Source organism: Orycteropus afer, unplaced genomic scaffold, assembly GCF_000298275.1.
Source record: "Orycteropus afer afer isolate SDZICR_OR568_19922 unplaced genomic scaffold, OryAfe1.0 scaffold00036, whole genome shotgun sequence".
NCBI lineage: Eukaryota > Metazoa > Chordata > Mammalia > Tubulidentata > Orycteropodidae > Orycteropus > Orycteropus afer.
The window spans coordinates 10,254,928-10,270,649 of NW_006921623.1; the positions used below are offsets into that span (position 1 = coordinate 10,254,928).

General features: G+C 46.9%; 1 protein-coding gene across 1 annotated transcript; it reads left to right on the plus strand.

Annotated features, from left to right (window-relative positions):
- Positions 1-378: 378 nt before the first annotated feature.
- DRD2 (dopamine receptor D2) lies at positions 379-15,722 on the plus strand. The gene is made up of 7 exons (XM_007936530.2): positions 379-690; positions 7,553-7,662; positions 8,200-8,336; positions 9,553-9,743; positions 10,901-10,987; positions 12,864-13,191; positions 15,529-15,722. Exons 1-7 carry the CDS (start codon positions 406-408, stop codon positions 15,720-15,722), a joined length of 1,332 nt encoding a protein of 443 aa, XP_007934721.1. The 5' UTR covers positions 379-405.

Consider the following 15,722-nt stretch of genomic DNA (forward strand, 5'->3'; position numbering starts at 1 on the left):
TAGATCAGTGCCTGATATATATTATTGACTCATGGGTGAATGAATGCATGTATCTGCTAGAAGCTAGGACTATCACTGGAAGCTGGGACCGCTAGCTGCCTTACCTTATGTAGTGTGGCGCATGGGATATGCTTAATACGTATGTATTGAATGAATAAATGAATGGTCAGCTCTTCTCAAGATCATTTGTTTTATTATATTTAAAAAATTATACTTGTTCATTTGTTTACTATCTGTAAGAACTTGTTAGGAGAAGAATGGCAGCAGTCTCTGGTTTTTTTAAAAGTTGTTAGGTGCAAAACTTAAAATCCTGAGGTTGGAAATACCACACACACACACCCTATTCATTCCTTATGTCCATTTTTCCTGGCCAGAACCTGGCCACCCAGTGGCTCCGCTGCTCCAATGGATCCTCTGAATCTGTCTTGGTACGATGATGACCTGGAGAGCCAGAACTGGAGCCGGCCCTTCAACGGGTCTGAAGCGAAGGCAGACAAGCCCCACTACAACTACTACGCCATGCTGCTCACCCTGCTCATCTTTGTCATTGTCTTTGGCAACGTGCTGGTGTGCATGGCTGTGTCCCGTGAGAAGGCGCTGCAGACCACCACCAACTACCTGATCGTCAGCCTCGCTGTGGCCGACCTCCTCGTAGCCACACTGGTCATGCCCTGGGTTGTCTACCTGGAGGTAGGTCTGGGCTTCTCTCTTGCTCCAGAGCCTTCTCCAGGAGGGCCCCATGCCAGAGCCTGGAGGCTAGATTCCTCACTGATTTCTACCAATAGATCACCTGGTGCCTTCCAGGTGGGGTCCTCCTCTACTCTGGGCCCAACTTTCTCCTTATAAAATGGGAAGATTATCTCCTTAGTAACCAAACCTATGATTTAAAGAGTGCTTACTCAGTGCTGACCTTGTGTTAAGTACTTTTATACAATGTTATCTCACCAGCCACTCCACAGAAGGAAGGTTGGGCAATCTACCTCTGTAGTGATACTGCCTCAGAAACCCAAGGAAGGGTTGCTATGAGTCCGATCTGACTCCACGGCAGTGTGTTAGGTTGTTTGTAGTCCTCCTAGCTGTCCTGAAAAGTTGCCATTATTGCCTATTTATAGATGGTGACTGGTAGCATAGTGCCTAAGGCACTTGACTGCTAACCAGAAGGCTGGTGGTTCAAACCCACCAGCCACTCCTCGGAAGGTTGGGCAATCCTACTTCCGTAGTGATACTGCCTCGGAAACCCAAGGAGGGGTCGCTATGAGTCGGGGCCGACTCAACGGCAAATAACAACAACAACAACAACATAGATGGTGAACGTGTTGGTCAAAGAAGTTAGGTGATTTCTTCAGTCTCACACAGCTGGCAGGTCTGGGGTGGAGTTCTGACTCCAGAGTTGGTGCTCATTAACCCCTTTGCTCTAGGTAGTTCTTTTTTAGGACACATTAGGATATGGTGGAAATGGAGTAACTAGTGAGGACCTGCAAGAGGGTACATGTTCATGTTTCCAGGCCTGAAAACTTTATTCTTGTCTCCATACTTCAAAAATGGGGAGTAGGGGTGGGGATGCTCACTTTTCCAAGTTGTCCTTATCCCTTGTTTCTCTTTCTCCCCCAATTTCTTCCAGTGCTATATCTGGGACCCACAGGTAGAGGCCTCCATGTGCTGCAGCCCTCTTGTCTTAAAAAGGGCCATGGAGTTACCCATTGCCCAGCCCCAACAGCCGAGCTCAGTGCTTGGTGATGGTGGATGGGCAGTCCCCTGCTATCATCCAGACACTGTGCTGGGCATACGCAGACCCAGATGCAGAAGACACAGAAACCCTGGGCATTGATACTACTCTTCTCACTCTACAGAATAGGCAGCAGATGCTTTGAAAAGTCACCTATCCTGACCCAGTTCACCCAGCAAAGGGAGAAACTGCTGATAGATGAGTATCCAAGTGTGGACCCATCTCTAGGGATCATGGGTACTGAGATGTGGACATGTCTAGAGGATTTGGGTGGAAACAAGGTGGATCCACCCCTTTGTCTGCCCTAGATTCTGGAGGCGGGGCTGAAGCTGGCTTTGGGGTCTGGGTACATGGTAAGGTGACCAGGAATTCAGGAAAGAGCCATCACTTAGCTCATTGAGCCTTCCCTGCTCCTCTTGGGCAAGCGAGGAGTGTACCTGTGCTATGGAAGCCAGCCCTTGCCTGGGAGGGAAGGACTCCATTGTTAAAAGGAAACATGAAACCTTTCTAGGTTGGAGCAGAGGAGACCTCTAGGGAAAGTCAAGGTTAGGAAGGGGGCAAGTGTAAAGTGTAACACCTGCCTGTTCCCAAACTCCCAAGAGGCTCCCTGTGCTTCCTCTTACCACTACACTGGCCTACAGGGAGCCCCGGTCCCTGGTGGTCCATCATTTCCTTGGCTTCCTTTAGCACAGCCAAAACAGTCTGGGAGTTTCCAAATGACCTGACTAAATATTAAGGAAGAGCCAAACAAACAATAAATGCAAAACAACATAAAAGCATACAGGTGTCACAAGCCAGGGGTCCAGTTGCTCCATAGTGTGTTTATGGAAGCCCTTAGATTCTGTTCATCCCATGTTCTGTCTGAAAGCTTCTTCCCATGGAGTCCCTCCTTAAAGTTTAGGCTTATTCCTCTTCTACTTCCTTCCAAAGGAGGGTCCTAGGCTTTAGACCATCAGGGAAAAATGGTAGTCAAAACAAACTTACACTCTTTGTGCCTCTGTTTCCTTATCTATAAAATGGAGACAATAATGGTACTTACCCCATAATGTCATTTGAGAATCAAATGAATTGATGTATGTAAAGAGCTTAGATAAAAAGCAGCTAGATAAAAATAAGCCATGCTAAATGGTCAAACCCACCAGCCACTCCTCGGAAGGAAGGTTGGGCAATCCTACTTCCGTAGTGATACTGCCTCGGAAACCCAAGGAGGGGTCGCTATGAGTCGGGTTTGACTCGACGGCACATAACAACAACAACAACAACAATGGTGATGAATATGATGGTAGATATCTAGCACTTCTTTACATAGAGAGGATCCTCCCCTTCACCTTCACCCTGCCCGGGCAAAAAGGCACCCTCTTGTTTGAGCTTTGTCTAGGGCTCTGGGACTGGGTCCTGCTGGCCTTCATACTCACCATCCCTACCCAGACACTCTAAGCCTGGATAGATTATGTACATGGGCTGCACTGGGACCCCTAAGACTCTATAAGCTCTTCCCCCAGATATTTTAAACATACATGTTTACCATTACTTTAAGGATGAAGTTGAATGCTTGATGGGGGGCAAAGTAGGGAAGGCCACATTCAGAAGGCAGTGCACAAACTCTCCCAGAGTACCTCGATCAAAAGAAAAGCTGGGCAGAAAGTCCTATTTAAAATACATTGTCTCAACTTTTTATTGACCCTAAACCAAAAATAAAATCCAACCCTGTTGCTGTTGAGTTGATTGTGACCCATAGCCACCATACAGGACAGAATAAAACTGCTCCATGGGGTTACTAAGGCTACAATCTTTACTGAAGCAGACTGCCACATCTTTCTCCCAAAGAGCTACTAGTGGGTCTGAACTGCTGACCTTTCAGTTAGCAGCTTAGCATTTGACCATTATATCACCATGGGTTCTCTTTTATTGACCCCAAAAAACAAAAACAGCAACAACAACAACCACAAAAAAAACACTGCCGTGGAGTCAATTCTGACTCACAGCAACCCCCATTGGATTCCCAAGGCTGTAAATTTTTGCAGAAGTAGATTGTCTCATACTATGGAACAGCGGGTGGGTTTGAACCACCAGTCTTTTGATTAGCAGACAAATGCCTTCCCCAGAACAGCACCAGAGCTCCTTTTCATTGACCCTAGTGAGTGCTTAATAAATGTTAGTTATGACTTAGCTGAGCTGGTTCAAGGCCCTCCTACTGGTCTCCAGCTTCGCATGAGCAAGAATGTGCATGTGTGACACTGAAAGGTGCAGAGCAAAGATCTCTGGAGTGGGATTGGGTCACCTGGGACCCAGCCCTCCCCTGGTACTAAGTCACCAAATGATTTAGACAACTCTGTGTTCATCTCTGACCCCAAGTGTGTCCACTGATAAATTATAATCTCTCATTTTCATACATGATGTTTACCAAGAGCTTTATGCATAATTACCTCCTCTTTAACAAACTAGATGGTCCTTTCCAAGACTGCTTAGTAAAGAGGGTAGGCTATAATGTCTCTTAACTCCAGCTCTGCCACACACCAGCTGGGTGAACTTAGCTATGTTATGTCTCTGGGCGTCAGTTTAGGGAGCTCTGGTTGTGCAGTGGTTATGGCATTCAGCTGCTAATTTGGAACCCACCAGCCACTCCTTGGGAGAAAGATGAGGCAGTCTGCTTCTGTAAAGGTTTACAGTCTTGGAAACCCTTTGGGGCAGTTCTACTCTGTCCTATAGGGTTGCTATGAGTCAGAATTGACTCCAAGGGCAGCGGGTTTTGTTTTGTTTTTGGGGGCTCAGTTTTCTCATCTGTGAAATGGGGAAAAGTGATCTCTCTTTTAAGAGTTTTAAGAATAATAAATAAGATAAAGGATAGTGTCTATGGTAGATAGTCAATAAACAGTAACTAGTGATATTGATTCTTGAGTCTTTGATTCTGCTGCCCCAAATAGCTCTCTAGAGCAGCTATTCCTGGGACCGCAGAGGAAACCCTTCCTTTTCCGGGCTCCAGAAAGGCAATTTGGGGGCTGAACTATTGAGAGCTCCCTGAAGTCGGGGACAATGTTTATATCATTCACAGCTGTACCCTAGAGTCTAGGATAGAGCCTGGCACATTAGGGCTTGATAAATGTTTGTAGAAAAAAAGGTAGGCAGGGAGGAAGGGAGGTATGAGAGAGGATGGAGAGGCCTCATCTCAGACCCGGACCCCCAGCAACATGAAAGCAATTCTGAAATACCAGTTTCAAGAGGGGCTTCTGGGTGGAGGAACCACATGGACCTGAGCCCTGCCTAATGATGCCTTAACCCTTACATTACCAAACTATTTTTTGCTTATAAGATTTTATAGATATAATGGTTTTTGGTAATGGAATGCATGCTGAATCATTGAGTAGTTTTAATTTTTTGTTAGGTATGACTGAAAAACCAAACCAAACTCTCTGCCATCAAGTATATTCTGACTCATAGTGACTCCCATTGTGTTTTCAAGGCTGTAAATCTTTACAGAAGCAGACTGCCTCATCTTTCTTCTGCAGACCAGTGGGTGGGTTCAAATCACAAACCTTTTGGTTAACAGCCAAGTCCTTTAACCACTGTACCACCAGGGCTTCTTGGTAGGTGTAGCAAATTTTGATAAATATTATGTGGGACAAATATGTCCCAAGAGACTCTGATGGCAGGATAGGTGGGATGAGCCATGCAAAAAAAAAAATATTCACTTGTATATTTCCCTATCTTGAACACCACACATTTCCAAAAATGCATAGGAAATAGTAAATACACTTACAAGCCAGAAACCCAAAGAGACAAAATTATAAACAATCACTCTTCCAGGATGCATCACCTCATATTGCATAACCTCTCAACACAGCAATATGCCACCTTCTGTTTTATGCAATTACACAAGTCTTCACCCCTTATGCCAGCACATACTATATGTGTGTATTAGAGGGAAGCCTCCCAAGAAGCCCCAGAGGTGGAAAATACATGTGGTACTTATATGTACCACAGGTTACAAAAGAGTTAAGGTAGACTCTGTTTACTCCGGAGAAGCCTCTTACACTACCCCTCTCCCCACCCTACCCCCAACCCCAAGTGGACATCCAGCTGTCAGCTCTGCCCACCTTGCTAGCACTACTGTGCAGGAAGCCCAGGAAAAGACCTTGTTCTGGTGTCCCCACTTGAGCCCCAGAGAAGGCAGGGCCACATGAGAGGCTTCCTGTCTTCCAGGAAAAACTGCTATTTCCTTCCCTCCCCGACAGCTGTTTCATTGCCCGTCATTGAGCTGAAATGCCTGCGTTTGGTTTCATGACTGAGGGCAGTGATAAGAATGAGCAGCATTACAATTAGCCTGTTGCTCAGCTGTATGCTGCTGTACCACCACCGGAGTTGGAACTGCCCTGAGGGTCCTGCCTGCTCCTCTTTCCTCCTATTAGTAGACACTTAAGGTATATCTCCCTGTCCTGACTCTGTCCTCCAGAATTGGGGTGGCTCCAAATTTCCAAAATTGCTAGGGCTAGCCTGCTGTGTGAGCATATGAACATGTGCCTGTAAATGCCAGGTATGGGAGTATGTTCATATGTGTGTAGTATAAAGGAGGGTATGAGAGTGTGTGTGCATGTGTATTAAAGGGAGTGAGAGTGTGGGTGTGTGTACATAAAGGGGTTGGAAATATGTGTATATATGTACGTAAGGGAGAGTATGAGAATGTGTGTGTGCATGTGTGTATTAAAAGAATAAGAGAGAGTGAGTGAAAGTGAATGTATGTATAAATGGTTAGAGGGCATGGGAATGTGTATAAGGAGGATGAGAGAGAGAGTGCATGTATGTGTGTGTCAGGGTAAAAGCACAGAAGTTTGTGTGTATGTGTGTGTGTGAGGCAGATGAGAGACAGAATATGAGTAAGTGGAGATATGGAAGATATGGAGAATATGTGGAGTTGTGGAAATGTGTGTGTGTAAGGAATGTGAAAGTGAGAAAGAATAAGGGGTAGAGACTATGGAAATGTGTGGGGATATAAGAGAATGTAGTTATGGATGTGTGTTTGTGTAGGTGTGTGTAAGGGAGAGGGTAGGAATTTGTGTGTGTGTGTGCATGGAATATGAGAGAGTGAAAGCAAGAGAAAGAAACAGATATGAGAGAGAGAGAGAGTGTGTGTGTGTGTGTGTGTGTAGTGGGAGCAGGGGATGCAGAATGCTCTTGCTAGGAGCTAGAATCCTCATTTTCCATCCTACAAAAGGTAGATCATTACAGCAGCTCCACCCCAACACATTCTCTTCCAAAGTTCTAGCCTGGATTTCTCTTCTTTCATTCTCTCTCTATAATGAAGAACAGCAATTTCTTCCCTGTTTCCTAGAACATCATCATCTTCACCATTATTAACACACTATTGGGCCCCCATCCTCTCCTTTGTGCCATGCCAGGCCTTGTAGGACTTACCTGGCTCACCCAGAAACCTGGGCCACAGCAGGCCCCGAAGCTGAGCTGAAAGGTTTTGAACAACTCACTGCCCTTTTCTGCGAGTCAGTTTCCTCATTGGTAAAATAAGGATTGCCAGGAGATTACACAGATGTTTGACAGATTAAAGATCAAAATTTAATGCTCAGTTTAAGTTGGCTGTCTTTCTTCTAGCACAGTTCTTGGAACAAAACGGACTTACACGTCCAGGAGTAGAAGGACCAGGGTCCAGATGCCCATGGGCGTGATTCCCCATTCCTTCTCCTCTTCTCTCCCACACCCCAGCTTGAGGTACCCAAGACTCCCACAGTTGCCTGCTGAGCCCATCTGCCCATCCACAAGACCTCAGTTAATCTCCTTTCCTCCCACTGTCCACCCATTATGTTGCTTTGTCTCCAGGTGGTGGGAGAGTGGAAATTCAGCAGGATTCACTGTGACATCTTTGTCACTCTGGATGTTATGATGTGCACAGCAAGCATACTGAACCTGTGTGCCATCAGCATTGACAGGTAAGCCACAACCAAGGTAGGAGAGGTTTCTTTCCAGTTGCTCCCTCTCTCCTTCAGGGCCAGATTGTCTCAAACACCATATGTATGGTTCTGTGCATGTGAGTACATGTGTGTCTGTGTATCGAGGAGAGTGCAGGCTCCCTAGAGTGAGGTCATCTGATGGACAGTGATGCTACCAAGAACAGTTAAGAGAGTGACTGGTGTGGAGGACAAAGCACTTTTCTTTGACATAAGCCCTTGATCCTGGGAAAGTTATGGAAGTTTTCAGAACCCTAGAGTGATAAGTATGATGCAGAAGCAAACAGAAGCCAATCAGTCATTAAGAGTTTGATTAGGTATCACCAATTGTCCTTGCTGTCTGAGCTTGAGGCCAGGAGAGGGGCAAGTTGGAGTAGTCAAGCAGGCTTCACAGAGGTAGACTAGCAATCCAGGTACAAGAAACAAGGGTATCTCTGGTGTGTGCATGTTGTGGAGTGAGAGATTCTGGGGCCTAGCCAAACTCAGGCCCCTTCTGTTCCACCTGCCCCCACCCTGCAGATACACAGCTGTGGCCATGCCCATGCTCTACAACACACGCTACAGCTCCAAGCGCCGTGTCACTGTCATGATCACCATTGTTTGGGTCCTGTCCTTTACCATCTCTTGCCCGCTGCTCTTTGGACTCAACAACACAGGTGAGTGCTGCCTTAGCCTGCCTGGGGCTTAGCTGGCTTACGTATGGGTATATGTATATGGCCCAATGAAGGCCCTGATACCACCCCAGAACTGAAGCTAGGCTGGGTCCCCTAGGCCAAGCCCAACCCAGAGTGTTTTCAGGTTGGACTAAAGAGGAGACAATAGTCTGGGTCACAGTAGAGTTAGATGATGAGTGGAGATAAGGATTTGGGAGAATGTCTAGGTACTTTCACTTTTGCTTATTAAATTGTAGTAGGCCAGATAGCTTCACAAACTGAACGTGTGTGTGTGTGTGTGTATGTGTGTATGCATTTGCATGGGGGGGGGGAGGCTATTGGGCTTCCATCAATCCCTGACAATGGTATTTTTTGTAATGAGGTTGCAGCCCCAAGAGCCAGGCTTGAGCTTCCTGGAGCAGGTAAGCTAGAACAAATAGAAAATGAGCCAACCACATGCCCATTCTTGTGTGAGGCAAAGTAAGGAGCATCTCAGACAGAGGAGACACCAAGTGCCACCTTGTCACACATGGAATGTGACTCTTATCAAGGAGACAAGAGCAATACAGGAGAACCTTCTGGAGGCCATTATGAGAGAAGGTACAATGAATTTTTGAAAATATGTGATACAAAAGTATCACAGGAATTCCAAGAAGAAGGAAATAGGTCTAACATACTTGGATTAAGCTGGGAAGGCCCTGAGAGGACAGACATCTGTTAAACCCAAAAGGGAATATGAAATTTGACTAAATTACTGGTTCTCCAAGTGGAGAACCAGTGTCTTTGGAACACAGGTGAGTCAACAAACAGAACTTGAGTTATCTTATCCCTAAAATTACAGACCTTCCTCCAATATACAGGAAAGGCCAAAATCATATCTGAGTCTTTTAAAATTTTCTTCCATCAATTTTTCTGAGCATTCTGGCTCCACTTGTTTATACACAGGTGACAAAAGTAATGATCAAATAACAAGGGATTATTAATGGAAAAAGTTGGGGACAGTCAATCACAGCAAAATTATTGGCTCATGGTTGTATTTTTAATACTCAACAACAACATATTGTGCATTTATTTACATCTAACATTTCCATACAACCTTAAACATTTAGTTATCTTCTCTATTAAATTCTTGCTTGTTCCTGAGGGAAGTATGCTCATGAGGTGCTGGGGCCCAGTGGGTTGTTAATGTCCTGCCCACCTGGGGCTCTCCTTCCCACAGACCAGAATGAGTGCATCATCGCCAATCCTGCCTTTGTGGTCTACTCCTCTATTGTCTCCTTCTACGTGCCCTTCATCGTCACCCTGCTGGTCTACATCAAGATCTACATTGTCCTCCGCAAGCGCCGCAAACGAGTTAACACCAAGCGCAGCAGCCGAGCTTTCAGGGCCAACTTGAAGGCCCCACTCAAGGTCCTGAGATTCCCACTCCCCCAGGGTCCCTACCTACCACTACAAAGGGGGCTCATCCCATTCTCAGCTGGGGCCTGGGACACCCCAGCAGAATGAGGTTCAGGCTGGTAGGGCTCTGAGGAGCTCATGAGGGTGGATTGGGCCTCAGTGGAGAAAACTTGAGTCTCCAGGAGTGGGAAGTAGAGTGGAGGATCAACTGGGAAAAGGAGTCTTTACAGCTATGTCTGAATGCAGCAGCCCTCAGTACCTTTCTTGGCTCCTCTCCCTCTCTTTCGTTTTGTTGTTGTGTGCCATTGAGTTGATTCTAACTTATAGCAACCCATGACAGAGTAGAAGTGCTCCACAGGGTTTCCTAGGCTGTAATCTTTATGGGAACAGATCACCAGGTCTTTTTTTCCCATGGAGTGGCTGGTGGGTTTGAATGCTGACCTTTTTGTTAGCATCTGAGCACTTAACCATTGCTTCACCAGGGCTCCACTCTGTACCCTCTGTCTCCCTTTCCCTCTCTCTGACAACCCATCCCCACTTTCTTTTTCTTCCACACTCTCAACCACTTCTCCATGCACATTTTCTTCTTCCTCACTCTTCTTCCCCACTTCTCTTCTCTGGCCCTCTTTCACCTCCTCCCTTTTATGTGATTCAATTCTCCCCTCCACACAGCCCTCCTTGAAGAAGACTGAAGGTGGGTGTGGAAGGAACAAGAGCTTTAGGATTAAACTCAACAGTTTCAAATCCTGGCCCTGCCACTTTTTTTACCTCATGACCTTGGGCAAGTTGCTTAACTTCTCTGAGCCTCGGTTTCCTCATTTGTTAAATGGGAATCATAATACCAACCTCACAGAGTAGTCTTGAGGATTCAAGGTGAGAAGGGATGTGAATGTGTTTAGCTTGGTGCCAGACCCTAAGTAGGTGCTCGATAAAAGTCAGGGCCCTTATGTCTCTCGTCCTGCCCAACAGTTCCCATTGTAGTACTGACTCTCCCTTTGCCTCTATGACCTCCACCGCCCCCACCACCACCACCACATCTAATCTCTGGGCTTTGAACTTATGCCCAGTCTGAGCTCTTCCTGGGCTATCCTTCACTGGAGTCCTGCCCCTTCCCACCCCTCCCCTTCACTACTTCACTTTAGTGACCACTATGCTGGCTCCCTCCACAGGGCAACTGCACTCACCCTGAGGACATGAAACTCTGCACCGTTATCATGAAGTCTAATGGGAGTTTCCCAGTGAACAGGCGAAGAGTGGTAAGTGTTCAGGTCAGGGACCCAGGGCCTGGTCCTTCTATCTGTAGAGAAGCCCACCTCCCATGACTCTCTGTGACCTCACAGCTAGTCAGTGGGTGAAGAGCCTTTGGGACCCCCATTTTGCCTCAGGTGAGGGCAGACACATCAAGAACACTTCACCAGCAGACTTTATTCTGAAAGATACAGCAATGTACCCCTAACACAAAAATATGATTGAGAGAAAAGACTTGGTCATAAATACTCACACACATACACACAAAATAATAATGGCTATCACTCTTCATTGAACACCTACCATATTCCTATTATCTCATCAAATCCTCACAACAACCCTGAGAGGTAAGTCTTCTGGATTTTATTGATCTTCATTTTGCAAAAGAGGAAACAGAGGCTCAGAGAAAGGCTAGGTAACTCACCCAAGGCTATGAAAGATTTAGTGAGAGAGCACATGTTTGAATGCAGATTTACCTATGTGATTCCAAAATCCATGTCCCTGTTACCATTTCCAGGCAGAGAGGTACTGAGACTAGGGGATGGAGGAGTAGGGACTGGAGCTAGCTTCAGGGGTGGAGATGAGGGGCAGCCAGGTATGCTAAGCCCAGAGGTGCAGAATTGCAGCAGACACCAGCTTTGCCCAGCGATAGTAGCACCAGGATCCTAAAAGGAGCAGCAAGTTTGCCATCCCCTAGGTGAGCAGAGGCCAGGCCAGGGGATCCACAGAAGACCACACATGAAGTTCAGTACAAGTGTTCTTGGGAAGCAGGGTCCTCATCATTCACAAGGGCTGCAAAGGCAGCACTCTAAGGAGGTATTTATGAAGCAGATGCCAAAACTGAAGGGAGTAGTGGGTTCAATGGTAGAATTCTTGCCTTCCATGTTAGAGACTCAGATTTAATTCCAGGCCAATGCACCTCATGTGTACCTGTCTGTCAGTGGAGGCTGGTGTGTTGCTATGATACTGAACAGATTTCAGCAGGAAGGAAGGCCTGGAGATCTAGTTCTGAAAATCAGCCAATGAATCCTGATGAATCATAATTGTCCAATTCACACACAAGATTGGGGATTGTGCAAGACTGAACAGCAGCATTTTGCTCTGATGTGCATAGAGTCACCATAAGTTGGGGGCCAACTCAATGACAACTAACAACAACAATAGCCAAAGTGGGAAACCAGGAGAGGCTAAGGCAGCAGTATAGTGAGGCCTAGTTTTCAGAAGCTCAGGCTGAGATTCCAAGCCTTCTGAACAGAAGTACCTAAGAAATAGCCTGGAAAGCCATGAGTGGATCAAAACTGGAGCCCTCTAAGTGAGTCAGCAGGGAAAATGTGGGGCTCCAAGAGTCAGCCCTTTAGTACCTAAGGTGAGCATCTAGTGGGAGAACATGAAGCCCAAGTGTAGGTACTGATGCAGGTGCCTTTGGTCAGCCTGGTAGTTTTTGAGGCAGGGTCATTAGGCCCCCTGTGTCAACCTGGAGGGCAAAGATGAGTGCCATCTCTGCAGCATTAGAGCATGAGATCCTGGAGGCAGAGCCTATGCATCATTCTGTGATTGGCACTCAATAAACATTTGCTTAATAAAAGAAAAGTGCCTAGGAACTAAGTCTCCACAGAATGGCTGTGGGGTCATTAAGTTTGCATTGGGATGGCTTTGGGAAGGGCCAGAGATAAGCCTATAGGCAGGGAAGGGTTGATGTGGTCCTTGGTTCTGTAAAGATAGTTCCTCCTTTGAGGTGATCATCCTCCCTATCTTCATGGAAAGGTGACCCTGTGCTGTTTGCAGGAACCTCCAGAGTGGGAGAGGAAGGGGGCCAGGTAGGGCTGGGTAGCTGATGCCTAAGAGCATGCCTGGTTTACCCAGCACTCTCTGACTCTGGTGCAGGAAGCTGCCCGCCGAGCCCAGGGGCTGGAGATGGAGATGCTCTCCAGCACCAGCCCACCTGAGAGGACCCGGTACAGCCCCATCCCACCCAGCCACCACCAGCTGACCCTCCCTGACTCGTCCCACCATGGCCTCCACACCACTCCCGACAGCCCTGCCAAACCAGAGAAGAATGGGCATGCCAAAGACCACCCCAAGATTGCCAAGATCTTTGAGATCCAGTCCATGCCCAATGGCAAAACCCGGACCTCTCTCAAGACCATGAGCCGCAGGAAGCTCTCCCAGCAGAAGGAGAAGAAAGCCACCCAGATGCTCGCCATCGTGCTTGGTGAGTTGGTCCAGCTGCTGCCACAGCCCAGCCCTACCCATTCCTGGCTGGGGATGGACCCATCACTGCAGGTCCTATGGCCTGCCATGCCCTTTCCAGTCATGGCCAGGGAATCATGGATTGGCACTTAGTTAGGCATAGGTCAAGCCTCTTGGAATACAGACAGCCCTAAGAGATAAATTTCATGATTGTGCTCATTTTACAGACGGAGAAATTGAGGATTAGAGGTTATAGAACTTGACCAAGAACTATGATTAGAACCCAGGCAGTGTGACTCTGGTGTATGTGAACTTGACCCAAAACTATTGCTATCAAGTTGATTCTGACTCATAGTGACCCTATAGGACAGAGTAGAACTGCCCCATAGGGTTTCCAAGCTTGTGGAAGTAGACTGCCACATCTTTCTCATCCTGAGTGGCTGGTGGATTCAAACTGAAGACCTTTTGGTTAGCAGCCAAGCACTTAACCACTGTGTCACCAACTCATGACTGGACAAGTCACTGTTCCTTTCTAGGATCTCCTCAAAGTTGTGGTAAAGTGATATATGTTTGTTATATATGTTTGGTGAAAGCATTCTATAAACTGTAAAACAGTATACACAGTAAGTGTTATTACAGTTTTTGCTAATATTGTTCTTATTGAGGAACTGGAAAATTTCATGCACTTGAGTGAAATCAGGTTCCTATGAGACAAGAACTGTGGGAAAACAAAAAACAAAACAACAATGGAACTTTCAAAGGGGGTCCCTGATCCAAATGAGGGCATGGTCCTATCAGTCAGGCAAGACTTTTAAGTAGAAGTCTTCCAGAAAGCCATATAATAAAGTTCAAAAATCAAAGGGTGGACTGATAAAGATGGTTGGGAAAAGGAGAGGTGGATGTGACTAAGCCCTCCCTGTAGCCCCAGGGCTGTCCACGAAGTGTTTCACATTGATGTTGTAAGTGGGGCAGGTGATACCAGCCTTGTTTTCTGAATGAGAGATGGGGTCACAGGCAGGTGAAGGGGCTGACCTATGGTCACAAAGTTGGGGTGTGACAGGATCTGAGTAGACCTGTTCCTACACTTCATGGGATCTCCACTCTGCCATCTTCTCTTTCCAGCAAGCTGCTCTGCCCACAGGGACTCTCCCTGTACCTATAGGCCTTACCTGTACCCTATGGCTGCATGAAGAATGGCCTGTCTGACCAGGGGGCTCCTGGAAGAAGAATGCACCTGAGGTAGACAAGCAGAGCAGGCTGAGGCCAGTGTAAAAGGGTGGGCATAGCTTCCAGGTAGGGATTAGGGGTTGAGGGAAGTGGGTGGAGGCCTAGCAAGAGCCTGGCCATTTGGGACCTAGGTAGGCTTGAGCTCAGATGTTAACTTTGCCACCAAAGAGTGAAGTGACCTTGAATAAATCACAGAACCATCTGAGTTTCAGTTTCCATCTACCTCACAGGGATGTCATGAGGGCTACATGAGATGGGTATGTAGCTCTGTTTTGTCCCTCTGTTGGTAGCAAGGCCCAAACTTCATTCTACCACTGCTACCACTCTGTCCACTTCCAGCTTCTGAGAAAGACACTGTTCTCAGAGATGAGCAGGAGTTAGTAGGAATTTCTGTTTCTACTGTCTGACTAGGGCTAGCATGTTAACCTTTTGGGTTTGTTTTCAAACCATTTATCCTTGCCTCTGAGGTAGCTGCACAGTGCCTAAGGCATTTGACTGCTAACCAGAAGGCTGCGGTTCAAATCCACCAGCCACTCCTCGGAAGGAAGATTGGGTAATCTACTTCCGTAGTGATACTGCCTCGGAAATCCAAGGAGGGGTCGCTATGAGTCAGAAGCAACTCGATGGCAGTGAGCTTGGTTTGTTGTTTTTGGTTCTGAGGTAAGTAGGAACCCTGGGTAGGACAAACAGTTAATACACTTGGCTGCTAACTGAAAGGTTAAGGGTTTCCATCCATCCAGAGGCAACTTGGAAGAAATATTTGGTGCTCTACTTCAAAAAAATCAGCCACTGAAACCTTATGGAGCATAGTTCTACTCTGACACACATGGGGTTGATGTGAGTTGGAGCTGACTGACAGCAACTGTTACTGCTGTGAGGTAGGTATTGGCCAATAAGGAAAATGAATCTGAGGGAGGTGAAGTGAGCTGTTAGTTACAAATGGATGACAGGGAAAATCTGGAACCCATGACCTGGGACTCCTCTCTCACTGCTTTTTCTGCTGCAGTCTGCAGCCTCAGAGCTAGAAACATAGCGTATAAGATATAATTCAGGTACTCCAGTGAGGGTGGACTTTCTCAGCCCAGTTCTCCTGGGCCCTGGGAGCTAGCCTGACAGTTGCCCTCTTCCTCAGGCGTTTTCATCATCTGCTGGCTACCCTTCTTCATCACACACATCCTGAACATACACTGTGACTGCAACATCCCGCCTGTCCTGTACAGCGCCTTCACGTGGCTGGGCTATGTCAACAGTGCCGTGAACCCCATCATCTACACGACCTTCAACATTGAGTTCCGCAAGGCCTTCATGAAGATCCTACACTGCTGA

What these genes read in the sequence shown, in the direction of transcription:
- DRD2 (XM_007936530.2), top strand. Translation starts at nt 406, where the DNA reads ATGGATCCTCTGAATCTGTCTTGGTACGATGATGACCTGGAGAGCCAG. An exon ending in CCTGGGTTGTCTACCTGGAG is followed by an intron (nt 691 to 7,552) that starts GTAGGTCTGGGC and finishes CTTTGTCTCCAG; the next exon opens with GTGGTGGGAGAGTGGAAATT. An exon ending in ACTTGAAGGCCCCACTCAAG is followed by an intron (nt 9,744 to 10,900) that starts GTCCTGAGATTC and finishes CTCCCTCCACAG; the next exon opens with GGCAACTGCACTCACCCTGA.